Source organism: Ursus arctos, unplaced genomic scaffold (assembly GCF_023065955.2).
Source record: "Ursus arctos isolate Adak ecotype North America unplaced genomic scaffold, UrsArc2.0 scaffold_28, whole genome shotgun sequence".
NCBI lineage: Eukaryota > Metazoa > Chordata > Mammalia > Carnivora > Ursidae > Ursus > Ursus arctos.
The window spans coordinates 10,505,470-10,532,389 of NW_026622963.1; the positions used below are offsets into that span (position 1 = coordinate 10,505,470).

The 26,920-nt window shown below is 45.6% G+C and overlaps 1 protein-coding gene across 4 annotated transcripts; it reads right to left on the bottom strand.

Annotated features, from left to right (window-relative positions):
* Window positions 1-3,781: 3,781 nt before the first annotated feature.
* SNUPN (snurportin 1) lies at window positions 3,782-25,355 on the bottom strand. Of its 4 annotated transcripts, XM_026478568.4 has the most exons (10): window positions 25,250-25,309; window positions 23,790-23,843; window positions 22,598-22,760; window positions 18,328-18,475; window positions 12,388-12,492; window positions 11,944-12,040; window positions 9,965-10,062; window positions 7,849-7,926; window positions 6,242-6,322; window positions 3,782-4,371 (listed from the first exon to the last, which is right to left on the bottom strand). In XM_026478568.4, the coding sequence occupies exons 3-10, from the start codon at window positions 22,753-22,755 to the stop codon at window positions 4,051-4,053; spliced, it is 1,086 nt and encodes a 361-aa protein (XP_026334353.1). In that variant the 5' UTR covers window positions 22,756-22,760; window positions 23,790-23,843; window positions 25,250-25,309; the 3' UTR covers window positions 3,782-4,050. The 4 variants fall into 4 exon arrangements, with proteins under 4 accessions (XP_026334353.1, XP_026334350.1, XP_026334354.1 ...); XM_026478565.4 differs by lacking the exon at window positions 23,790-23,843 and having other exon boundaries at window positions 25,250-25,355; XM_026478569.4 differs by lacking the exon at window positions 23,790-23,843 and having other exon boundaries at window positions 25,059-25,273.
* Window positions 25,356-26,920: the final 1,565 nt, after the last annotated feature.

The window sequence follows — 26,920 nt, forward strand, 5'->3', positions numbered from 1 at the left end:
ACACCAGATAGTCTAGCAATGTGACTGGGGGAAAGGGACTTTGGATCACATGTTATAGCTAGATCTCTGGAGGGGCTGGAGACTGAGGTCAGCCAACCAGGTCCAAATGACCAAGCCCCAATGAAAACTTGGGACACCAAAGCTCAGGTGAAATGGTCTGGTTGGCAGTACTCCCTGAGGACTATCATACACAGGTCCCAGGGAAGTTATGCTATTCATGATTCCAGTGGGAGAGGACAACTGGAAGATCCACATTTGGAACTTTCAGGACTCTGCCCCATGCGTTTCTTCCCTCGGCTAACTAATCTGTTTCCTATTACCATGACAAACTCTATCCATGAGTATAACAGCTTTCAGTGAGTTCTGTGAGTTCTTCTGGTGAATTATCAAACCTATGTGTGGTCTTGGGGACTATCCCTAAATTTGGGAGAGAGATATATGCAGTGGGATGGGGAGGGCACAAACATGAGAATGGCTAATTCTACCTGCAAAGGTAAAGGTTCAATCAGGTATCTGTCGAATGGAGTTTTCCAAAGATGAGTAGATATATTTACTAGATGAATGAAATCCGAGTGAGGAGGGACACGGGGGTGGGGGTGGGCGGATGTGGTATGAAACACATGTGTTTGTACAAGAAATTGTAAAGCAGCATCACTGGAGAGCTGGCAGCAAAGGAAGGAAGGTAATTTATGAGGCTGGACAGATACACTAAGGCCAGGTCATGAAGAAACTTGCATGGCAGGTGAGAAGGTTATAGGCAATGGAAAGTCCTTGAAGCAATGCATTTTTAGAAAGGATCACTCTGCCAGTTGTGGCAGGGGTGGATTAGAGGTGGGGTGGGGAAGGACTGGTGGCAGGGAAACTAGGTAAGAAACTCTGGCAGTACTCCAGGATGATGAAGACTTGAATTAAGGCCTTAAGTCATAGAGGAAATGGAGAAGAGAGAGGTGGAGTTTAAAGGATATGGTGACTCACTAGCTATGAAAGGTAAGAAATGAACAGGAATCATCAGAATAATACCTAGGTTCCTAGCTGGGGTGACTAAATGCTATTAACAAAGACAAGGATCCCAAGAAGAGAGCACGATTGAGAGGGACTGTGGGGGAGAGATAAGTTCAGTTTGGGACATGCCAAGTTTGAGGTGACTGGAAGATTGGCTGGTAAGCAGTTAGACATATATAGGAGTTAGCTGGTAAGGAGTTAGCCCTATATAGACAGGGCTAGAGCTCAGAGAAGGCATCAGCACAGACACAGCAGCTGAAGTCAGGAAAGAGAAAGGCTGGGAAATGTCCCTCACATTTGGAAAAGAGGAGACCACCAGTCCCTTGATGAGAGCACTCAAAAGTGGTAGGAACAGAAGTCAGATTTCTGACATGAGGGTAAAGTAAACTAGTGAAAAACCAGTGGTTATAGACAAACTATTATCAAACACAAGTGAATTAGGATGACACCAGCTCTTCGATGCAGGCATTAGAACCCAGCACGGCTTTCTGAGTTAACAGTAAAACAACCAAGACTGCTTTCGTTGCATCAACTGGTTGAAAAGCCTACTCTTTTCCAGATGCGTGAGTTCCAATGGCACTTGAGATGAAATAGGTGATCTCAACTAGTAGTTCTTAGTTAACTCATGCCAAGCTGGCTCTCTAGCCAAGGCAAGCAGGGTAGGCTACACTGGGCAATGGTATCAGTTAGGATTCTTTGGTTGCAAGCCCAGAAGTCAGCTCTGGCTAATTTAAGCAAGACAGAATTTACTGGGTACTCATTGGTTTAATAGCAAGAACAAGCAACACCCCCTGCCTTTCCGAGGGCAAAATAAATGAATTCCAATGGATTCACTTTCTTTGTTCCTCTGCTCAAGATACAGATTCTTGTTTAAGGGCATGCGATTGGTCCATCTTGAGTCCTGAGCCTGATGTTTGGCTAAAGGAGGGCGGTTCCCCCAGATTACAGTCCCATCAGACCACACCGCATGGGGAAGAGAGAATTCCATAAAAAAGAAACTGGCCGCTATTTGGAAGGGTGGCCAGAAAACTAATATCCAATCACAACAACTTATTTACACAGGCATCTTTGGAACAGGTGGCAGGAGGTGGTTTTACAATTCACAAGAAATATGACCAGAAGACAGGCTATTCAGTGATTGATAATATTGGCTCCTTAGTTAAAAATAGAAGGGACACTCCTCTGAAACACATCCCTCAAGCTATCATTCAACAATATCAAGTTGTGCTTGGTGATAAGTTTGCCTGGTATGTTCTGTGACTCGTGCATCTGTCTCCCAAGAATGTCCTTTTGTGGAAGTAGTCTCTCCAGACTTGCTATTTCTGAGCAGAGCCCAGCCAAGTCTCTACTGACACTAGCTAGCATGCACAGCTCCTGAAATGATACAGTTGGCTTGCTGAGAGCACAGACTAGGGCATTCTCCTTGGGAAGACCATGTAGCATGTAGGCAGCTGACAATATGGTTCTTGGCAAGAGGAATACAATGTTCCTATTGCAGAATTGACCCAAATTCGGAAAAGAGCTTATTGATGTAGGCAAGCTTAAATCTGCGGCCGGCAGGGTCATTATGGGCGGGGGTTGGGGGGGTCTTCCTTCTCCGATTTTCTAGAGTCAGTTGGAGCAGCTCTGTAAGAGCTCAACACTGAGGCTAGTTCCACTGGGGTGCTAAATTTGTGTAATCCGGCTCCACTTAACCACAACTTCTGCCCAGATCTGTTCCTGGAATTAATCAACACAAAGGAACCAACTGCAAGTCAGACAAGATCTGACCTGCATCCCTCCAAAATTTTGTCTACAGGACACTAGCTAGTATTGCCGGAGTAGAATAGTGAACTCTTTTTATCCAATAAAAGACATCCTAGAAAGGTAGAAAGCAGTGTAAGCAGCAGATTGAGGCCATGGGAAATGGGACACATTTCCTGAACACACAGCAGAAACTAATTGGTTAGTTTTAGACACTATCTTCCACTACCACAGCTGCCAAAGAGCCCTAGTTTACAAATCTAAATGGATCTGGCCAGCTCAAAGCTCTTCCATGACATAAAATCTAAAACCTCTGCACATACCCAGGCCCACCTCTCTCTCCAGCCTCCTCCTGGGCAGCTCCCCAACCCTCATTTAAGCCTGAGCCATGCTGAACCTGCTTCAGGTAACAGAGGGAGTCTGGCCCACTCCAGAAAGGGCAACTGCATACTCTCCCGCCTCCGTGAGAAGCTCCTGCTCCCCTCTTCTGCAGAGCACTTTCTGTCCTGCTCTGAGCCTCAGTCTAGCTCCAACCTCCTCTATAGAACCTCCCTTGCTTTCCTGCCCCAAGCTCTCTGCATCTGTCAGCCCTAAAGAAATCTTCTCACCTCCCTGTTCAGGTTTCTTTCCTCAACTGGACGGTGAACTCCTCAAGGGCAGAATCTGAGTCCTATCTATCTCCATAAGCCCCTCTACATCACTGGGGCCTAGCACTGGGCTAATCTTCTGAAAGGCCAATGTTTGCTGAAGTTGTGAATGAACTCCATTTGCATTTTATCTCTGGCATTGTCTAAACCAAAGAAAATCACACTTCTCAGAAGAAGGAACATATTCAAATACCAAGAACTGCAGTTCCTGGTAAGACCTTTTAGAAAATGACGTTACTAACAGCAGCAATTGGAAACTCAGCAGAATGCTTAAGTGCTAAAAACAGTGAAATGGGCCAAGACTTGAACAGTCATGGTTTAGGTAGCCTGGGGGGTGGAGGTGGGGGAGGGTCATGACCATCTAAAGTTTAAGAACCACAAACAACTTCTTTCGTAAGAATTACATATATTTACATTGTGGATATCTCGGATACACTTTTCACAGGAATTACTGCTCAAATCCAAAGACCACCCAATCTGGGAACCTCTTTCAATGGTCTGAGCCAGCATTTCAGATAGGAGATAAGCTGTATCCAGCTGGAGTGGCTTTGAAAAGTCCACTCTAAAATGAAATAACCTGTTGTTGTCACTGTCTTCCTCCCCAGCCTTCTTTTTGGGACGAAGCACCACCCTGTGACTCCCCAAGGAGCCACCCTGTTTAGTTCTCCATGAGGCTCCCAGGGGGGTCCAAGCTATGGGGAGGGCTCTTCAGCTTGGGGGTAGACAGGTGTTCCAACTCATAGCGTCCGTTCTCAGACGCCTTGTGTGTGACATTCTCCTTCATGCCTTCCTGGCTCCTCTTGTGCTCAATAATCTGCTGGAGCTGGTGCCCAGCATATTCTGGCTTGGTGGTCAGTGGGCCAGCTGGCACAGCTACGCCAAGAACATCTGACACCATGTAGGGGCGCAGCCAGCCCACCAGAGGAGTGCTTCCAGGGCTATAGTGGGTCTGCTTGTGGTAGAAGAGAAGTCCATCTACCTATAAAAGGGGAAACCAGGGACCAAAATTACTTCTGGGGCCCCGTGTTTCCAGGAGAGCCTATGACACAGGGGCAGCTCTAGTGGGACAACTTCCTTTCCTGGATCACCGCCAGAGGAAAAAGAATCATTGTTTCTCACACATGCAATTTCTCTAAATGAAGAAATGGCCTAGAAAACTAAATTTTAGAAAATAAAAACATAAATAGCACTTTCTTGTTTACAGGGTGCTTGCTACCCACTACTTTATCCTCTTACCCACCACTGAGGGTGTTTAAGAAAAGGGGCTAGGGCTAGTTCTGGGGTCCTCCCTAAAAACACAGTGTCTGACTCTTGGTTTCAGCTCAGGTCATGATCTCAGAGTCGTGAGATCGAGCCCCACATTGGGCCCCATGCTCCGCATGGTGTCTGCTTGAGATTTTCTCTTCCTCTCCCTCTGCCCCTCCCACTCAGGCTCTCTCTCTCTAAAATAAATAAATCTTAAAAAATAAAAAATAAAAAAATAGGGGCACCTGGGTGACTCAGTCGATTAAGCTCATGTCATGATCCCAGGGTCCTGGGATCAAGCCCTGCATTGGGCTCCCTACTTGGTGGGGAGTCTGCTTCTCCCTTTCCCTCTACCTCTTCCCTGGCTTGTGCTCTCTTTCTCTCTCTCGCTCACTCTCTCTAAGTAAATAAATAAAAATCTTAAAAAACAAAAAACAAAACAAAACAAACCACAACACAGTATTGAAGCAGAAATTCAACTTGAACCCAGGTCATCTGTCCTCAGATCCCATGCACTTTTCACCACTCAGACGTCTCTGTAATGGGTAATGTGCTCCACACACAGAACAAAGCAGGGGAATTGGACAGGGCCTTCCAAGATGCTGGACTGCTGAGCACAGGGGAAACAGGCTATCAGGAAGCCCTGTTCCCCATGCCATTGTTGGCTGCCTAACCTCCCCCTAAATTGTCTGCAAGCTATGTTCTGGGAAACACAGTTTTTCTCAACGGGAAGACCTCCTACAGTCCCACATTTTCTTTTCCATGATTCAGTGACTCATCTCTAAAAAGCATTTATTGTCACTGGGGCATAAGGATTATAAATAAAGATGCTGTTCTTACCACCTTCTTAATTGACTCCCAGAAATGAAGGCAACTCAGCCTTTGCCATTTCCTCATTTGGGAAGCTGTGATCCTTTTAGCAAAATTATATTGAGTTCAAGCAAATACTTGTGGGTGACTGGGCAGAATTTTAAAGGATATGAGGGCAAAGGAAAGGAAGTGCGCTGAACCTGGAGAGGGTAACTGCAGGTACTGGGATGACAAAGACTGACCAGGACTGAGAAGCTTCTAGGGACATGAGACTTTCAGTTAAACTGGGAAAGTTCTGGACAAACCGGGGCAGGTTGGTCACCCTGCTCCCACGCCAGTGCCCAGCAAGCACTGCCACCCCGAGGGACCATCTGCTCTTGGCAGGGAGGATAAGGAGTTTGTACTTGGTCCGTCAGTCATAGGAGCCCCCAACTTTACCATCATCTATGGCAGTCAAACAAGGGGCCTGACTATCAGGCTTATAGCAGAAAACAGGCACCCAAGAAGGACCTAGGAATGGAAGGCTTGGCCCTTCTGGCGCCCCCACCTGTCTGTACAATGAGGGGTGTAGATGAGCTGTCCTTGTAGGGCCCTTCCAGCTCTGGCATTCAGACTTATCTAGCAGGGTGGAGCTGAGGCTCTGAAGGGCAGTGGCACATCCTTTCCCAGGAATCAGCTTTCAGCCCTTCTCTGATGCTCTGACACAGCAAAGTCAGAGGATATCCTAAGACTGTGTAACCAAGCTTCCCTGTGTCCTGCAATCACGTCAGAGCAATAAAGACAATGGCTGTTACCTCAAAAGGGAAATCCATAGACAGCACCTTACACAGGCTCTCAGGAGTGCAAGGGAAATTCTTTAGCCCCACGAATTTAAACTAAAATAAAAATTAGAGCAAAGAATTAGTATATGTTACAAATAATATTGGTTCCAGCAGTGAAAAACTGTATCAAAGAAGAAAAGTTCAGTCTCATCCTTCCCTCCCTCTCTCCACCCTCTGAATTACTGGGTTGGTAGTCCTCAATCTTGCTTTATCCACAAGAATCACCAGCGGAACTCTTAAAAATCACTGAAGCCCAGGCCCCACCCCGAGATTCTGACTGAATTGGCCTGGGATGAGTCCCAGGCATTTTTTTTTTTTTTTCTTAAAGCTATCCAGTTGATTTTGACACACAACCAGGACTGAGAACCACTGTCCTGTGCTAGGTTTAGGGACTGTATGTTATTCTCGAAGCCATATGACAGTCCTAAAGAAGGGCTAGTGCAGCCCCTTTCACATCAGCAAGGATTTTTAGACTGAACAGTGTAAGAAAATGATTAGGACTAAAACTCTGAAGTCACATTGGCTGGGTTTGACTCCCAACTCTGCCAATCATTTTATCTGTATATGCCTCTGCTTTTCCATCTATAAAATAGGATAATAAAAGTATCTCCCTCATAGGGTTGTTGCATGGGTTCAGTGAGATAACATGCAAAGCACTTAGAACAACATTTCAGACACAGCTGCTCCCATGTTCCCCTCCCTCAATACAAGTTCTTCCAGAACCTTCCTGGTAACATCACTGGATACTAACCCCATCCACTGTCCTGTAATTGGTTATCCGAATTCCTTTAAAAGTGTTGTTAGCAATCTAAGCAAATGCCAATCTATAGGGCTTTGCTAATAAAATGCCCTGAACACAGCTGTCAAATATTTAATCACTGAGTGGGTAGCAAAGACCCATGGGCTGTCATCTTGGGCTGCGGGACCTGGGGGAAGGCAGTCCCCTCTCTGAGCTTACATCCTCATCTGTAAAATGAGGCAGCTGACTAGATGAGGTCACTCTCAGCTCAGATACAAGAACAGAGGTTCTCAAAGTGTGGTCCGCGGACTAGCAGTACCAGCAACACTGGGGAACTTGTTAGAAATGCAAATCCTCAGGCTCACCCTGACCTACTGAATCAGAAACTCGGGCGAGGAGGCCCAGGCATCTGTGTTTACCAGGCCTCCAGATACTGCTGATGCATGCTACAGTTTGAGAACCACTGTACTAGAGTTCTAAATAGCATTATTAATAAAAGCATTCTATATCAACCACTACTTATTGAGTGACCACCATAAGTAGCATGTTAGGAGAACTTGCACATTTGTATCACTTGGTTCTTAGAACAACCCTGTAAAGATGTTATTAACCCTATTACATAGATGAAGAAACTAAGGCCAAATGAGGTTATTAACTTTAGCTAGTAATCGTTAAAGCCAAAACTAGTTCAGATCTGGATGACTGTTAAGCCCACACCCTTCCCGTTGTGCCATCCTGCCTCAAAAACAAGATAATTTCATTCACAGTGATTCTATTTAGATAAAAGAACAATCCAAACCAATCCCCCAAAGAATCCTACACTCCCAACACCAGGCCTTACAGGATTAAGCTTGGTTTTCTCTCCAAGTCCTTCTTCTTCTGGTAACTTTGAATGCATCCAGTAGAATCGGAAATCAGTCTGCCACAGAAAGATGAAATGTTGCTCATTTCAAACTCTAATATGAACAAAAACACCCCATTCTAAATAGCCACCCAATTTATGAAGACCTAAGCTCCTATCATTACCCTCATTGTCCCTTCAAACACTGCCTTAAGGTCAGGAAGATGTTTATAAAATCTTTGAAGATTTTTTCTTAAAACCCAATAAGATTTTTAATAGCAGTTGAACCAACATATATTGCTGAAGGCCTACTATGTGTCAGGCTCCATGCTAAGGACTTTACCGCACATAATCTTATTAATCCTCAACCATACTCTGCAAGTTAGATTACCATTATCTCTATTCTACAGGTGAGGACTTTGAGGCTCATAGAGATTATATTATTTGCCCACAGAAAATAAAATAAAATAAAAGGTGACCCAGGACTCTAACTCCAAAGCACATTATATTAACATTTGTTTTATTTTAATTCTGAAGATCAGAAACTACTATATGGTTGTAACTTCTCACAAACTACTTTATTCTCTGAATTGCTGATATGTACCCTTCTGTAGCTATTTGGTGCCTTTTGTTTCTTGTACATTATTTTGCTTTTAAAAATTTTTTAAAAACAGTCTATTCTATATATTATAGAAATACAGGTAATTTTGTTTATTTATTTATTTAAGTTTATTTATTTGAGAGAGAGAACGTGTGCACACACAGGCAGGCAGAGGGGCAGAGGCAGAGGGAGAAGCAGGCTCCCCGCTGAGCAGGGAGCCCTAGGTCGGGTTTGATCCCAGGACGTCAGGATCATGACCTAAGCTGAAGGCAGATGCTTAACCAACTGAGCCACCCAGGCGCCCCAAAATACAGGTAATTTTAGTAACTAAATTTTTAAGTTGTGAATACATGTTATGAAACATCCTTCAGCAGAATTAAAGGAAAATATGTTCCAGATTGAATTTATGAGATCTGAGTTTTAGGTGTGGCTCTGCACTAGAGCAAGGTACTTACCATCTGTGGCTCTCAGCTTCCACACCTATATGATGAGGAATGACAACAGCACTCACCTTACAGAGCTGTTGGAAGGGCTTCAATGAGATAAAGCTCACAAAGTGCTTGGCAACGTTAAGTCTTAGCTATTATTGTTAGAACGAGGCGTGTGTTCAAATTCTACAGCACCACCACCTAGCAGCATGCTTTGGAAAATCCTGCTTTGGCTGATGGCTACACTTGGGCCTACATGAGGATCGCCTGGAGGCTTGTTAAAACATGAGCTGACCCCAGAGTTTCTGATCCAGGAGGTCTGGGAATTTGCATTTCTAACCACACTGAGAATGACTGTGATAAACTAATTGATAAGGAGGATAAAAAAAATCACAACTAGAAAACTGAGACAATGATGGGGGCTTGTTGGGAACAGAAATGGCGTCTGAGGGGCTGACCCAGCCTCACTCCGATGACTGCTACTGTCACTCATAGGAATCACCAATCTCAGAAGAACCTTGGGGGAAGGTGAAACTTGAGGGGAGAATATTGGGGCATCTCCTCACTTGGAAACTCTCCTTCCAGAGCTGGCCCCTCAGAGATTCGAGCCGTGTGTCACACCAAGGAGGCCCTGCTGTTTTCAGGGTCAGGATGTGGTTGGTGAAGCAGCAGAGCTGGCTGGAGACTCTTCGGTGGTGACTTAATTCCACCTTCTCCCCCTTGTGCTGCCTGCACAACGTGGCATCCCTGTTGCCCACAATCTCCCCTGCCAGCAAGCCTCCCCCACTCTGGAGAGAGGGGAGGGGGCGGCTGCAGCTTCTACAAAGTCCCAGCCTACCCCTCTGCTTTGTTTCACTCTTTCCTCCCCTCAAGAATTGCTGTACTTCCCTTAGTTCCTCCTACTTCTTTTTTTTAAATGAAGCTAATTTAAACACACTCAAAGATGCAAGGAACATTAGATAATGTTCTTGATATACCACATCCTGTGCACACCAAGAAGCTGGTCACGTACCAAACCCACATGCTGAGCCACTATCCCGGGAGGAGAGGAGAACACAGGAGACATGAGGAGAGTATCAATCCTCACCTGGCAGTCATAAAAAGGGTGTCCCCTCCAGCACATCACATCTAGAACATAGTAGGTCTGGTTCACCTCGCTGTAAATGCAGTCCAGAATGGTGTAGTCTGGGGACACAGAGCAGAAAGTCAGCACAGGGTACCTCTTCCAATTCGAGTGCATTAGGGAGAAAGTTCTTCGTGGCCCTTTCTTGCTCCTGGTGCAGCTTAAGGGTGATGTGAGTAGGACAGTATGAGAAAGATCAAGGCAACCCTTAAGCCAGGTGGGAATTCTAAACTTTTAGATAAACTGGGACATTTACTCACCTTAGAAAAGCTCCAGTCCAAAAGCAAGTAATCTTCCATTTTAATTTACATGCACTTTTGAGTTCTTATTATGGATGGTGCATTATGTGAGGAATATTAACAATAAGTAATCCCTGCCTTTAAGGAATTTACAATCCAGTTAAGGAGATAAGATGATATACAGAAAAGAACCAAGAGCTGAACTGTACAACACAGGGGCGCCTGGGTGGCTCAGTCGGTTAAGTGACTCTTCAGGTCATGATCCCAGAGTCCTGGGATCGAGCCCCACATCAGGCTCCCGGCTCAGTGGGGGCCCTGGTTCTCCCTCTCCCTCTGCTGCTCCCCCTGCCTGTGCTCTCCTGCTCTCTGTCAAATAAATAAAATCTTAAAAACAACAACAACAACAACAAAGTTGTAAAATGCAAACTAAGAACAACAGGAATTCCAGAAGAGGGAGATTGGAGCAGCAGGAAATACTTCACGGAAGAGATGGTACATGAACGTAGTCTTCTGGGATCAGAGGATTAAAACAACAGGGCAGAGGGGAGGAGAGAGGGCACTTCAGGCCAGAATACTGACATGGCGTGAGCAAAGGCCTACAGGTGGAATGAACTGGGCACATGTGGGGAACAAGCAGGCAAGCAAGCTGAACAGAGCTAGGAGTGGGTATAAGGACTAGGGGAAAGACATGAGGATGGGTGAGCCAAAACTCACACATGAAGCGCTCTAAAAGCCAACAGAAAAGTCTAGCCTCAGTACCAAGCACACGAGGAACCACCGAGGGAGCCTGAGCAGGCAGGAAAGACAACAGCGTTCAGGCCCAGCTCTGCCACTTCAATGAATGGCTGTGGGCAAGTAATTAACAGCCATGATCTTAGTCTCCTCAGCTGAGCCTAGGTTGGAGGGAGAGGCTAAGGTTAGAACAACGGTGAAGGAGAAAAGGGAACTTGGCAGGAAACCCTAGCAACAGCTACTGTACTTTACACTTGGCATTTTGAGGGACCTACCCCCCAAAACTGCACGTGTCACCTTGTAATGGATGTCCATGGGGAAGGTGTGTCGACTTTAATTCAGGGATTTGTTACCCATAAGGCCTCATAAGGCTGCATCTATTCTGCAACTGAGGTGGCCTGACCTTGAAGAAGATGACCTGAATCCAGTGGGTTGGATTGACCTTGAAGGGGATGGCCCAAATCCAAACATACAGTTTCAAAGGTATGCTTCCAAAGTGAGTCTTTAAAGCAAGTAACCAAGGGCCTTCCACTGTCTTTTACTAATTATAAAACTTAATAAATATGAGCATCTGGCTGGCTCAGTCAGCAGAACACGTGACTCTTGATCTTGGGGTCATGAGTTTGAACCTCTGTTGGGTGTAGAGATTACTTTTTTTTTTTTTTAAAGATTTTATTTATTTGACAGAGAGAGAGACAGCCAGTGAGAGAGGGAACACAGGCAGGGGGAGTGGGAGAGGAAGAAGCAGGCTCCCAGAGGAGGAGCCTGATGTGGTGCTCGATCCCAGGACTCTGGGATCACGCCCTGAGCCGAAGGCAGACGCTTAACGACTGAGCCACCCAGGCACCCCATGTAGAGATTACTTAAAAAAAAAAAATAAATAAATAAATTAAAAAAAAATATATATATATATATATATGTATTTCTAAACAAGCAAACAAATGTAACAAATAGACAATTTTATGTAGGTACCTTTTGCTGTTGTTGAGTTTCGCCTGTTGCCTCCTGGCAGAAGGGAAGGAAACCTGTTGACACAGTAACCACTCTTGGTGTAGGCGCTGGTAGAACCCTGTGGGAAAGTTACCATTCCCATTAGGCATCAAGGTCTCCTCACCCTCTTGCTTCCACAGTCTGCAGGGGCGTCATCAGCCCAAAGATGGCTCTCAACAAATCCATCCTGCAGGAAAGCATTTCAACCCCCATGCCAGGCACAGCTGCTGCAACAGAAAAGGAACGCAAAGTGCGGGCAACCCTCTCGGGCCCCCCTCCCTCCTCAGGAGCTTTGTACTACCACTTTGCTATCGCTCAATAAACCTTGCTTTGCTGCCCACCAAAAAAAAAAAGGAACACGAAGTGCAAAGAATCCCTCCTGCTACAGACCAGGCATACTGGGATAGGGAGGAGGCAGCGACTTACCCTGGAGGCCACAATCAGGGCCCTTTTTCCGACAGGGCACACAACCACAATCCATTCCTGCCCTAAATCCGAAGGAACGTCAATTAACCACTCAGACAGCATCAACTGGGAACATAAAAAAAAATGGCATTAAAAATCAACAGGGGTGGGGTGCCCAGCTGGCTCAGTCGGTAGAGCATGCGACTCTTGACCTCAGGGTTATGAATTCAAGCTCCACGTTGAGTGGAGAGATTACTTAGAAAAATGAAATATTAAAAAAAAATCAACAGGGGTGTGCTGCTGCGAAGTTTGCAATGACAAAGACTTCGCATCCTATACACACAACGAAGATACACGTAAGGCTGACAGTAGACCTCTGCCCCACTAGCTTTCAGTCGACTTGTCTCAACTGACAGGATGGAGGCCGCTCACTGTGAGCTTCAACTTCTCTCATCTTCATTTCCTGCATCCATACCCATTCTTACCACCTCGCCTCCTGTGTCTGGGTGACGGGACTTTCTTCCTCCCCTTACTCTGTCCATCCACCTTCTGTTCTCATAACTACTACCTTCCAGGGGCTATACCTAGGGATGAACAAGGTCCCTGACCCTGAGATGCTTTTAATCTAGATCATCATTTCTCAACCTGGTGACCCCAAATACTGTACAAAGGATGTTGGGAAATCTGCCTCAAGGGGGGGATGAAGAATGAAATCTTGCTATTTGCAACGATGTGGATGGAGCTACAGTATATTATGCTAAGTGAAATAAGTCAGTTAGAGAAAGACAAATACCATATGATCTCACTCATTTGTGGAATTTAAGAAAGAAAACAGATGAACATATGGGGAGGGGGAAAAGAAAAAAAGGAGAGAGGGAAACAAGCCATAAGTGACTCTTAATGATAGAGAAAAACTGAGGGGTGACAGAAGGAGGTGGGTGGGGGATGGGCTAGATGGGTGATGGGTATTAGGGAGGGCACTTTTGATGAGCACTGGGTATTGTATGGAAGTGAATTCACTGAAATCCAGAAACCAATATTGCACTGTATGGTAACTAACAAAATTTAAATTAAAAAAAAAGGGGGAGTGGTGGTGAAACAAATTTTGCAAAGATTAACTCATGGCTCAATTCCTCCCATCTACACAGAGACTGGCCTATCAACGAATAGCCCCCACAGAATTTTTCACCTCTCCTTCCCCCTAGGCCCACAAAATGCTCAAGCCCTAATGGTCAAAAACAAAACAAAAATGAAAACCTTTTATCACTCTGCGTTTCTGTTAAACTATCCCACTTTGTCCTTCTTAAAACGACTTCATATTTCTAGATGCTGCCCTCCTGCCCACCCTGACAACCTCAGTCCAGACTTGCTACCCCGCAGTCAGAGGCCATCAATGACCTGCTCGCTGCCAAGTCTCTCTCTTCCCTCTCCTCCCCCTTATCTCCCTCTGCTCCACTCCTCATGTGACGCTGCCGGTCACCACCTCCTCATCCTCCTTGACACATGTTCCCTTGGCCATGTGAGCCAGTGCTATTCTTTTTTTTCCCTCCAAACACTCCTCCACACACTCCCCCAAAACATGTAGAGAATCTTCAGGAGGCTGTTTTAGGTTCTTTTCTTTTCTCTTGGATGCTGTCCACTCGGGTCTGGGTCACATCTACTTCTACAGCCTCAGCGGCCACTTCTGAGAGGACACCCCCTAATTCTCCTTCTGTTTCTCTTCTTTCCTTTTTTTTTTTCCTTAAGTAAGCTCTGCACCCAACACGGGGCACAAACTCACAACCCCGAGATCAAGAGTTGCACACTCCACCGACTGAGCCAGCCAGGTGCCCCAATTCTCTTGCTTTTTCATCTCCAGACTGCTTTCCTTTCCTCCGGACCTATATTTCCAGCCATCCACGTGGTATCTCTTTCTCTGCTTGCTCTCTGTGTACCTTAAACTCAGTGTCCCCAAAACAGGATTCATGGCCTTCGGTCGCCCAAGTACCTTCCATCCCTGAAATCCCCTCCTTCCCCTTCTGCACCCTGTAGCCCTGTTAATGGCAATACCATTCTGTAACTGAATCTTTTTTTTTTTAAGACTTTATTTATTTATTTGTCAGAGAGAGAGAGAGAGAGAGCATGCACAAGCAGGGGGAGTGGCAGGCAGAGGGAGAAGCACTGGCTCAGCTGGGAGCTCGATGTGGGACTCGATCCCAGGACCCTGGGATCATGACCTGAGCTGAAGGCAGATGCTTAACCAGCTGAGCCACCCAGGCGTCCCTCTGTTACCGAATCTTAAACTAAGCATAATCAACATGTCCTTAAAGAATGGTAGTGATACAACACCAAAAGCACATGTGACAAACCAAAGGATAGATAAATAAGACTACAACAAAATTTAAAACTTTGGTGCTGCCGATGATACCATCAAGAAAGTAAAAAGAAAACCCACAGAATGGGAGAAAATATTGCAAATTATGTATCTGATAAGAGACCCGTATCTAGAATATATAAAGAACTCTTACTACTTAATAATAAAAGACAACCTAATTAAAATATGGGCACAGAGGGGCACCTGAGTGGTTTAGTTGGTTAAGTGTCTGTCTCTTGATTTTCGCTCAGGTCATGATCTCAGAGTCATGAGATTGAGCCTGTGTCAGGCTCCGTGCTGGGCGTGGAGACTGCTTATGATTCTCTCTCTCCCTCTCCCTCTGCCCCTCCTCTCGCTTTCTTTCTCTCTCTCTCTCCTTCTCTCTCTCTCTCCTGCTCTCTGTAAAAAATGGGCATAGATATTTCCCCAAAGAAGATATACGAATGGTTAATAAGCACATGAAAAGATGCTCGGTATCATTAGTCCTTAAGGAAATGCAAATCAAAACCATGAGACACCACTTCACACCCTCTAGGATGGCTATCGTCAAAAGGATGGACAATAACAAGCACTGGCAAAGATGTGGAGACATCGGAGCCCTCATGCACTGCTGGTGGGAATGTAAAACGCCCTCGTCACTTTGGAACACAGTATGGCAGCTCCTCAAAACGTTAAACATAGAATGACCATACGCCCTAGTCATTCCATTCCCAGGTATATACCCAAGAGAAATGAAAACATATCCACGTAAAAACTTGTTCGTGACTCTCCGCAGCAGCATTATTATTCACAACAGACAGAAAGTGGGAGCAACGCAAATGCCACCACCTGACGGGTAGACCAGCCAAATGCGAGGTATCCGGACAACAGAACATTATCTGGGAATAAAAAGAAATGAAGTCCTAACGCATGCTCCAGCACAGATGAACTGGAAAAACCTCATGCTAAATCAAAGAAACTAGACACGAACAGCACATCTTATATGATTCCACTTATAGGAAATGTCCAGAAGAGGCGAATCCAGAGACAGAAAATAGATTACTGACTGCTAAGGGCTGGGGGAAAGGAAGAATGGGAGTTGACTGCTGGTGGGTACGAGGGTCCTTCTGGTGGTGAAGAAAATGTTCTGGATTTAGAGAGTTCTGTGACTATACCAAAAAACAAGGAATTGTATCCTGTAAATGTGTGAATTGTATGGTATGTGAATTTATCTCAACATGGCTGTTTATTTATTTTTTAAAGATTTTATTTATTTATTTGACAGAGAGAGAGACAGCAAGACAGGGAACACAAGCGGGGGCGGGGGGGAGAGAAGCAGGGAGGCTCCCCACCGAGCAGGGAGCCTGATGCGGGGCTCGATTCCAGGACCCTGGGATCATGACCCAAGCCGAAGGCAAATGCTTAACAACTAAGCCACCTGGGCACCCCTCAACATGGCTGTTTAAAACAACAGTAGCTGATATTTGTGGGGCATTTATTACGGGCTCTGGGCTAGATATTTAGGGTACATTATCTGCTTCAATCCTTCTAACAATCCTGTGAAATAGTACTGTAACTATCCCCATTCTACAAATAAGAAACCAGAGACTTAGAGTGATTACATAACCTGCTCAAGGTCAACAAAGACACTGGCTTTGAGGTCGGGTCGACATGACTTCAGAGCTTAAATACTTAACCACTTCTCTCACTGCCTCTTCCATCCGAAACACTGTTAAATTCTGTCCATTCGTCCTGGTAACCCTTCTCACACTCATGACCTCATTTCCTTCGAACGCTCACTGCCCTCAGCGCTGGCAGCAGATCGTTTTAGCAAAGCTAAGCAACCTACTCCAGCCTCTCTCTTCTAGGCCCTTCTCTACATAGACGTGCATGTCATACAAAGTCTGAACTCTTGTCCCTGGCTCAAAAATTATCGGTGGTTCCCCACAATCTGAAACACAGTCTACACTCCCGCACATGTTTCTGCTGTATTCCTCCCTCCAACGCTATGCTGCTCCATCCTCATTGGCCTGCACACTGCTCTCAGCACACCATATATTCCTCCCACCTTGGAGCTCCTGCTCAGCCCTCTTCCTGCTGCCTGGAAGGCCCTGGAATGCTCTGTACCTCTGCCTGTCAATGTCCTACCTCTTCTCGAGGTGACTGGCTGGCTCAGTGGGTTAAGTGGATGCCTTTGGCGCAGGTCATGATCCCGGGGTCCCAGGATGAGCCCTGCCCCTGCATCTGGCTTCCCTGCTCAGGGGGGAGTCTGTTTCTCCCTGTACCCCTCTCCCTGCTCATGTAAATACACTCTCTCTCAAATTAATAAAATCTTTAAAAAAGAAAAAAGCTGCCTCCTCGTTCATTAACCTTTTCCTGATTTCACAACCCTACTTCCTTCCTTGCTGTTAGCTAATCTCACTTTCTTAGAGCAAAAACCATAATCCTCACTTATTCTAGGAGTACAGGGGTCATTTCTGACCCTTGTCCATCTTCCCACACAAAGCCTAGCTAAATACAGAGCAGTGCCTTCGACAATACTTGCTGAACAGAACTGAACTGTACTTTGTCATAGAAGATGTTATCTGTACTAGCACAGAAAGAAGATGGGAGTATGTGTACCCAGAAACCATATTCTTTTTTTTTTTTTAAGAGTTTATTTATTTATTTGGCAGAGAGAAGAGAGAGAGAACAAGCAGCGGGAGTGGCAGGCAGAGGGAGAGGGAGAAGCAGGCTCCCTGATGAGCAGAACGCCCGATGCAGGGCTTGATCCCAGGACCCTGGGATCATTAGGACAGCTGAAGGCAGACACTTAACCAGCTGAGCCACCCAGGCACCCCCAGAAACCATATTCTAACAGCGAGACAGGATTCTGAAGTGACAAGACACTTGGGTTATAGAGAGAAGAATATAATAGCAAGGTAGAGCCCCACTTGGGTCCCACTTGGATCCATACCCTGCCTTCCAGAATACCTGGACTGCCTGAAGCACAGAACAGTCTCCATGCCTGCTTCCCCTATGGCTCCACAAATCACACTAGTTTCTTTCTGCAACCAACAGACCACTCAGTTAAGTTTGTTATAGTCATCTATTGTTTCATGGGCTCAACCTCATGTAGGCCAACGGGCTCGCCTGGGGTGGCTGGCCAGGTGCCCCATATTCAAGGACAGCTGTCCTCCTCACCTTCCACCATCTGAATGTGAAGATCCAAAACTGACATGTTAGTCTACTGCTCAGGAAAGACTACCAACCTAGGAGGTGGGGTGGGGGCAGTGCTAGCCTGGGCAGGTCCAATCTAGAGTTGCCCTACAATGACCACTAAGAAATGACAAGTGCATGGACTCTATTGGTGTATCAATAGCTCGGTGGCTTTCTGCAGCAGGCTGGTGACCTTTGGTTATAGTATGGGGTAAAGGTTCTCAAACCCAGCACCCACAGCCTCCCTCAGTGACCCCCCTGTCAGCACAGGGCACTGTAAGCCATTTCTTCTCTTAGTCCATACATTCTATGCATATAAACAGCTTCTTTGCCATCCCCCATTCCTTCCTCCTGTCTCCTCCTCCTCTCCTTATGGCAACATTTACTTCGGTGGGGCTGGATCTGGGCCTCACCTTCCCTGGACTACTCACTTGATTAGCATAGCGTTTTGGTAATTTCTTGCCAGTGTCAACGTCCATCTCTTCATCATCTTTCTTATCTTCCTCTTCCTCACTCTCCATTCCTGTCCAGTCATCTTCAGCCAGTCTTCTAGCATGATTCACGTAATCCAGCCGCTTGCTGGAGAAAAGGCACAAGGACAGGCCTTTATGTCTCCTAGGAAGACCCCCTACAATGTGACAAGTTTAGTTTAACTCAAAGGCTTTAAGTTCAGGAGCACCTTGAGGATTCTAGTGGAAGAGATGGTAGAATTTCCTTCGTAAGGCTAAACTAGTGATAGCCCCCTCACTGGTCCTATGTAGGAAACCCCCTCTGAACACACTCAGCCTTCCTCAGAGTTTCCTAAAAACAGGCAGAGTAACACGTTGAAAGAAGTTTTCAAGTTTCACTAGCTGGAAAGGCCTGACCCTGCTCCCACTCACCCCATTCCAGATTCCCATCTCTACACCCCCTTAGAGCTGACACTTTCCTGCTTGGCAGGCATCTCATCCAAAGGTCCCTGGTGATTGAAGAGACGAATCACTCAGATGTGGTGAGGAGTAGAAAACAAGGACCACTTCTGGGGCTTTCCAATTTATACAGCTTTCTTCCTTTATTATTTATTTATTTATTTAAAAAAAGATTTTATTTATTTCACAGAGAGACAGAACATACAAGCAGGGGGAGCAGCAGATAGAGAGAGAGAAGCAGGCTCTCTGCTGAGCAGGGAGCCCAATGTAGGGCTTGATGCCAGGACCCGGGATCTTGACCTCAGCTGAAGGCAGACGCTTAACCGATGGATCCACCCAGGTGCCCCTCTTTATTTTTTAAAGATGTATTTATTTATTTGAGAGAGAGCGAGAGCGAGCTTGTGTGTGCACGTGGCGGGGGCAGGGGCAGAGGGGGAGAGAATCTCAAGTGGACTCCCCACTGAGCGTGTAGCCCAACCCTGAAATCATGACCTGAGTAAAAATCAAGAGTGGGATGCTTAACTGACTGAGCAACCCAGGTGCCCCTAATTTATATGGCTTTCTGAGGAGCAGCTAGGCCTTCTTCCAGTCCTTCCTTCCTTTTCTTTCTTTCTTTCTTTCTTTCTTTCTTTCTTTCTTTCTTTCTTTCTTTCTTTCTTTCTTTCTTTCCTTCTTTCTTTCCTTCCTTCCTTCCTTCCTTCCTTTCCTTCTTTTTAATATTTTATTTATTTGGGGCACCTGGGTGGCTCAGTTGGTTAAGTGCCTGCCTTCGGCTCAGGTCATGATCTCAGGATCCTGGGATCGAGCCCCATGTCAGGCTCTCTGCTCAGCAGGGAGTCTGCTTCTCCCTCTCCCTCTGTGCTCTTCCTCTTTCTCTCTCAAATAAATAAGATCTTTTTTTTAAAGATCTTATTTAATAAAATAAGATCTTTTTTTTTTTAAAGATCTTATTTATTTATTTGTCAGAGAGAGAGAGAACACAAGCAGGGGAGGTAGCAGGGAGAGGGAGAAGCAGGCTCCCTGCTGAGCAAGGGGCCCTATGGGGTACTTGATCCCCAGACCCTGGGGTCATGACCTGAGCTGAAGGCAGATGCTTAATCGACTGAGCCACCCAGGCATCCCATCAAATAAATAAATTAAATCTTAAGAAAAAAAGATTTTATTTATTTGAGAGAGAGAGAGAAGGAATGAGTCAGGGAGGGGCAGAGGGAGAAGCAGATTCCCCATGGTGCAAGGAGCCTGACTCGGGACTTGATCCGAGGCCCCTGGGATCATGACCCGAGTCAAAGGCAGACGCTTAACCGACTGAGCCACCCAGGTACCCCCTTCTTCCAGTTCTTATCTGACTTTCATAACAGCCCTCTTAGTTTACAATTTAACATTTCTTTTATTAAATAGTTTATTTATTTAGGGGTGCCTAAAGAGACAGAGCACAAGCCGGGGATAAGTACACTTCCCACTGAGCAGGGAGCCCGATGCGTGGCTCAATCCCAGGACCCTGAGATCATGACCTGAGCAGAGGGCAGATGCTTAGCAGACTGAACCACCGCCCCTCGATTTAATATATCTTTTACTTATTTCCCTTTACTGTTATCCTCCTGTAAAAAAAAAAAAAACAACCTACATATTCTAGAAAGCTTAGGCGATTGATTAAAAAAGAATAAGAACTAGGGTGCTTGGGTGGCTCAGTTGGTTGAGCTTCTGATTCTTGGTTTCAACTCAGGTTGTGGTCTTGGGCTTGTTGGATTGAGCCCCACATGGGCTCTGTGCTCAGTGTGGAGTCTGCTTGAGATTCTCTCTCCCTTTCCCTCCCCCTCAGTCCTCCCCCAGCTCATGCTCTCTCTCACAAATAAATCTAAAAAAAAATTAAAAAAGAAAGAAAAAGAAAGAATAAGAACTGTTTGGAACCTGATTGTTCCAAAGTGATCTGTAGATACCATGTAACCTCCTGCACTTGGTTTCTCAATGCTAGGCAAGATCCACCACTGAGGCAATGAGACCCACTCAGCTGGTTTCCTCTCAAACACACACACAAGTTCATGCACATTCCTGTGAAGATGCACACCAGAGAGAGCACATGTGAGCACAATGGTCTTTTATTTCAAGAATAAGGAAGAGCTGGCGTACTTGTACATGTGCAAAAGGATGCATATCCACGGTTCTTTCCTATGCATTGTTTGTAATCACAAGAGAAGGAAACTACCCAGATGCCCACCAGTAGGGGATTGGTTAGATTACACTATGAATTATCCATTCAATAGAACACCAGGCACCCTAATAAAGGAATGAGATGGTACCGATACAGAATCTCTCCACAAAAATGCTGTTAAATAAAATGTGCAGAACAGTGTACTGTATGCTACTTCTGTTTAAAAAAAAATGGTATATACACATACAGCCACACACTTGCTCATATCTGCACAGAAGATCTTTGGAAAGATACAAAAGAAACTAATAATATGGGAGAGGAACTGAATGGCCAGAGGACAGAATTGGGAGGGAGACTTTATTTTCTTTTTTAATTTTTTTTTTTTTAAGTATAGTTGACACACAATGTTACATTAGTTTCAGGTGTACATACAGTGATGCAACTTCTCTCTATTATCCTGTGCTCACCACAGGCGTAGCTACCATCTATCAGCATACAACGCTATTAAATATCATTGACTGTATTCCCTACAGTGTGACTTTTATTTCCGTGACTCATTCATTCTGTAACTGGAGGCCTGTATCTCCCACCCCTTCACCCATTTTACCCATTCTCCTACCCCCTTCCCTCTGGCAACCACCAATTTGTTCTCTGTACTTACAGTCTGATTTTACTTTTTGTTTATTTATTTGTTTTGTTTTTCAGAGTCCACATATGAGTGAAATCATATGGTATTTCTTTTTCAGTCTGACTTATTTCACTTAGCATCATACTGGGATGGAGACTTTTCACCATATACTCTTACAAATTTTGAAATTTGAATGTGAATACATATAATTAATGTGTTATCTATCTCAAAATAATTAATATAATTTTTAAACGACAGAGGTGGGGGTGGGGAAGGGGCTAGGTGATCCGAGAACATAATCTGCAAGCAACCCAGAGGCCACAGGGAACCATTTTTGCTAAACACATCCAATAATGCAGCACTGGGCAGAATGCAGAGCGTGGAGAAACTGTGCAGCTGTTAATAGTTCCTTCGAATCCTCAATTCCTTATGACCAAGAAGAGGCCTGTGTTGTACTCAGGATAAATGGACAGGCCCTGCCTTCAGAGCAGCCCAGCCTCAAGCACTCCTATCCTGCTCTCTTCCCCTGCTTGCTCATTTTGGCATTGAGAATTCAGTGTATGGAAGACATTTCCTCAAATTCCCTGTGGAATTATTTGTATTGAACTCTCAAGGGCTCCACAGAAACATTTGGGCTGAAGGCAGACAGGAAGACCACACCAATGCCAGGATTTAGAGTGCAGAAGCCACACAGGGAATGTGGGGAGTGGAAGTCTGGGCGTGGCTTTCACAAGTCCCTAAATCGCAAAGCTCAGTACTATTGCCAGGAAAAAAAGAAAAATTTATCCAAATAACTGAGCTTTTGCTTTCAAAATTCAGTCTCTCCCTGCGTTTCCATCTTTTCCTAAGCTTTCAGTGTAAAGGATGTCTATCTCTGCCAGGATTTACCCCTCCCAATCTCACGGGCAAGATGTACCTACAAAGGGTCTACTTTGAAGAGACAGACCGAGAGCCTCCTGATTGGTTCACAGCTCCCAGCCTGAAGAAAGAGGCCAAAGAGTTAAAGCATCCCTTACGATTTCTGCAGTTCCAATAACCGGCGGCGCCGCTCACTCTGTTCCAAGGAACTGTGTTTGGACTTGTACTGGGACAGGCGGGGGTGTGGGGCAGCTGTGCTGTTCAGATCTTGAGACACACAAAAGCTACTAGCCAGGGCTTGACTCAGCTCTTCCATCTTCCCTACAAAGGAAAACATAAGAAAACCGTTCATTGATTTTCTATCACCTCCTGTGTACAGACTAAGTTATAATGTAACATGATGGCTACATTCCTAAAAAAAACTCACTTAATCCAAAATCACAACTGCTTCTACGGGGAAAAAGGAAGTTAAAGGGTAAATGAGTGTATATGAGCAATAGCATTATTTCCAGCGGATATTTCAATAATGATCATCTTGATAGCTCTCAGCGAACAGATATATATTTACACATCAAACACTAAGCAAGTTCACCCTGGGATTGAATCTAGCTTTGCTTTGTCATTCATTACCAGCAGCCCTGTCACTAATTCCTTCTTACCATCATTACTATCTAGTGATGTGATAAAATATCTAATTTTTCCCTGAATAGTTCAAAATAGCCATTACTCAATAACTAATATAACTTATTTTTAATGCATACATTTTTTAATATTTTTTAAAAGATTTTATTTATTTATTTGACAGAGAGAGAGAGAGAACACAAGTAGGGGGAGCAGCAGGCAGAGTGAGAGGGAGAAGCAGGCTTCCTGCTGAGCAAGGAGCCCAATATGAGGCTCGATCCTAGGACCCTGGGATCATGACCTGAACTGAAGGCAGACGTTCAACCGAGCCACCCAGGCACCCATATATTATTTTTTAAAGCTCTATGCCTAATGTGGGGCTTGAACTCACAACCCTGAGATCAAAAGTCACATGCTCCACCAACTGAACTGGCCAGGCGACCCTCTAATATAACTTTCTGGAGTAAATTTTATCCAATTATTGTTTGATTCTTTAATAAATGCCAACTTACATTAAGAAAATTTAGCTGGTCCTGGGGCTCCTAGAGCAAGGCAAGGGGAGCCCAAAACCCAAACCTGGTAGTTGCTTTCTCATTTTATAGTTTGTTTGGTTTGTTTGGGGTGGGAGAAAGGAAGGTTTCAGGGCTACCCATGTAGGACTCACTTGGAAAAGAGCTGGAATGTAGAAGGCTGCCTACCAGTTAACACCAAGGAGTGTGAAAGACTGACCTGTGGTACATTTGGGAGATGGAGTAGATTGGAGACAGAGTACCCAGGTATGCCCTAAAGGATAAGAATGGAGAGGAAAGGGTGAATTCACACTTAACTCACCCTCCTGTGAATGAAGGTATGAAGTGGCATAAGAGCTTAGCTAAGGGTTAAAGGTGTGCCTCAGAGTGTAAGAAAATAGGAACATTTAGGAGAAATCCAACTGTCAAAGCTGGGCTGCCTAACTCTTCAGGTCTAGTATAAACCAGAGAGCACCACCAGTACTTAAACTCCACCTCAGGCCCCACTGCTCTGAGCACCAAAACCAACAGGTTCATTCCAGAGCCTCCATGGTTAAAAAAAATTCTATGGGCCTCTACTTGGCAATGAGTTACTTTCCATTGCACATTTGAAGTCAGATTTTTTCCCTAATTTGCAGCATTTTTTTTTTAATTTGAAAGGAACTTTTAAAAAAATTGTGGTTAAAACCCATGACATAAAATTTACCATCTTAACTATTTTTAAGTTACAGTTCAGTAGTTGTTGTGCAACCAATTTCCAGAACTCTTCTCATCTAGCAAAACTGAACCTCTATACCCATTAAACATGAAAGGAATTTTTTTTTTTTTAAACTTAAGATTTACATACTATCGGTGTGGATTTGAGGCGAATCTTAACATATTTGTTATGCAACCAGGGTGGCCATTTGTGGTTGAGGCTGGGTGATGAGTACTTGGGATCCATAATGGTATGCTATTTTCCGTGTTTTACTGACTTTTGTATAAGTCTAAACACTTTCATAATACAATCTTTTAAAAAATTAATTATGTCTTCGGCTTACCAAAGTAATGCCCAAATCTAAAATACACTTATTAGGCCGTATTACGCTTTATCTCGGTGTGGCCTCCCGTTTTGCCAAGAATCACAAAATCGCTAAACACGCCTTGGATACCGGGGCGGCCCACTGTACCTTCATGGCTGGTTTTGGCTGGCTCCTGCTCTTTCAGCCCATTCCTCGGATGGTCCTGCCTCCAAGGGTTCTGACCTTATCCCGGGTGGTCTCGACCAGACCCACGCGCGTTCCTGCCGCCACTGCCGACTCCTCCTCTCCCTCCCCCGCATCCCTCAGTCAGGGATCAAGGCCTGCTCTGCGGCTTCCACCGGGCTTCAGCCCCGGGGCCTCTACCTGCCCCACTTGGTCGTCCACCCTGCCACAGTCCCGCAGTACCTCTCTCTAGGGAAGAGGTCCCGTAGACCACACATGATTCGCCCCTCCCCCACAAAAACTACCTGAGGAGTCCTGGCCCCACAGCCTGAAACAGAAAAGCAGCAGCGCGCCCGAGGCGAGCCCGGGCCTGGCTCTGCCTCTCCAAGGGACACCACGGGAGGCCAGGAGTGCTAGCCGACTAGAGGGAGTCACAGCCGGGCTCCGAGGAGCGACTCGGGAGCCGGCGGGGCCTAAGCTCGAACCCAGGACTCACCCGGCGGAGATGACAGTTCCAGGAGCCGCGGCCGCCGCTGCCGGGGGTCGACCAATCAGCTGCCCGGGGAGAGCCGGGCCCGCCCCCTGGGCCGCAGCCGCGCCGCCGGGCCCACCCGCCACGCGCCCGGAGTTTCCGGTTCCGCCCACCGTCGTGAATGCCTGTAGTGCTTCGGCCATCCGGTAGCTCGCGGCCGTTATTTCCTCCTTCAATGGCTGGCGTTTTATCGGTCGGCCAGAGCAGGGGTCCTGGCTCTTGTGAGATCCATCCGGGCTTTAGGGGTACACCAGCAGTCCGCTCCCTCTTCTGTGCTTGTGCTTTTTGTACGGACAGTGCCAATTGTCTGAATGATACCCCCCTTTCCGTCGACTCCTCACATCAAGTCTCAATTAGATATTCTCGCCTTATTCGCTCTGACTGCACCGGCGACATACCTCGATTACAGCCCATTGCTCGGTTTGGGAGCCTGTTTATTACTCGGCTGTGGGCTTGGCAATGGCGGGGACCTGGCTTGATTCCTGCTTCGTAGGCAGCGTCCAGCACAAAATATGGCACTCAGTAGATCTTGGTAAAGAAATCATTGAATAAGTGCAAGGGGTGGAGGGGAAGCAGCCGAGATTTAGTTAGGAGAGCTAATCAAAGTAGAGTGCAGCCTCTCCGAGGGAGGGGACTGATGAAACGCAAACTAAAAATACAACAGCCATTTATTGAATGCCAGACACTGCTTCACATGCATTATCTCCTTTAATCTTCAAATAACCCAAGGAAATAGACTGAAGCTCAGAGAGGTTAAGTACTTGGCCAAAGACACACAGCTTTCAAGCCAACATTTGAATTTGCTGAATGTTTGACTTATGGGGAAGTTGGATATTAGTATACTACAGAAAATACACAAAGCTGGCACATTTTGAGTCCAGGGAATGCCAAGGTGTATGCTTCCTGCATATTTTAAATACCTAACCATCCATCTGGACTGAAAAGAACAGGAGATCCGACTGACACAGAGGGTAAAGGGTATTCGGGCCCTGGAAGACCCAATTTTTTGGACCTCAGAATTTATGTAGCTGAGTTCTATCTTTCAATAGTCGGGCTGAGCAAAGGTGTGCACAAGGTTATTTATTTGGTGCATCCACAAATAATAGCTCGTGTTTGCCTGGTTTATAAGATGGACAAAGAAAAGCCCAGGGCTTGACTTCACTAGGGAACTTTGACATCAGTATATTAAGTATTTTGTGTCCCAGATCCACCATTCTCTACTCATGACCGTGGAGGTCATACCAAGTGGTCAGAACTGCACAGAAAAGAACAGAGGCCCTACACATTATAGCAAAACAGACTGAGATTGACAAAGAGGTCCCCCAAATTCATTCACTGAGGTCTAGGGAAAAGGCTCATTCATACTCAGCTGAATAACTTCTCATATCACTGAACAAACTAAATGGCACTTGGCCAGGGGCTCATTTGGAGCCAGTCTGTGTTCCAGAAGGGCCTCCTCTGCCTGGAACAGTGAGCAGTTCCCCAACTATCACCAATGGCACCCCACCTTCACAACATTGGCCACAGACATACACACCTGTGTTTAATGTCTTTAAATCAATTTGCTATTTTAAAAAACCTAAGTACAGGGGCGCCTGGGTGGCACAGCGGTTGAGCGTCTGCCTTCAGCTCAGG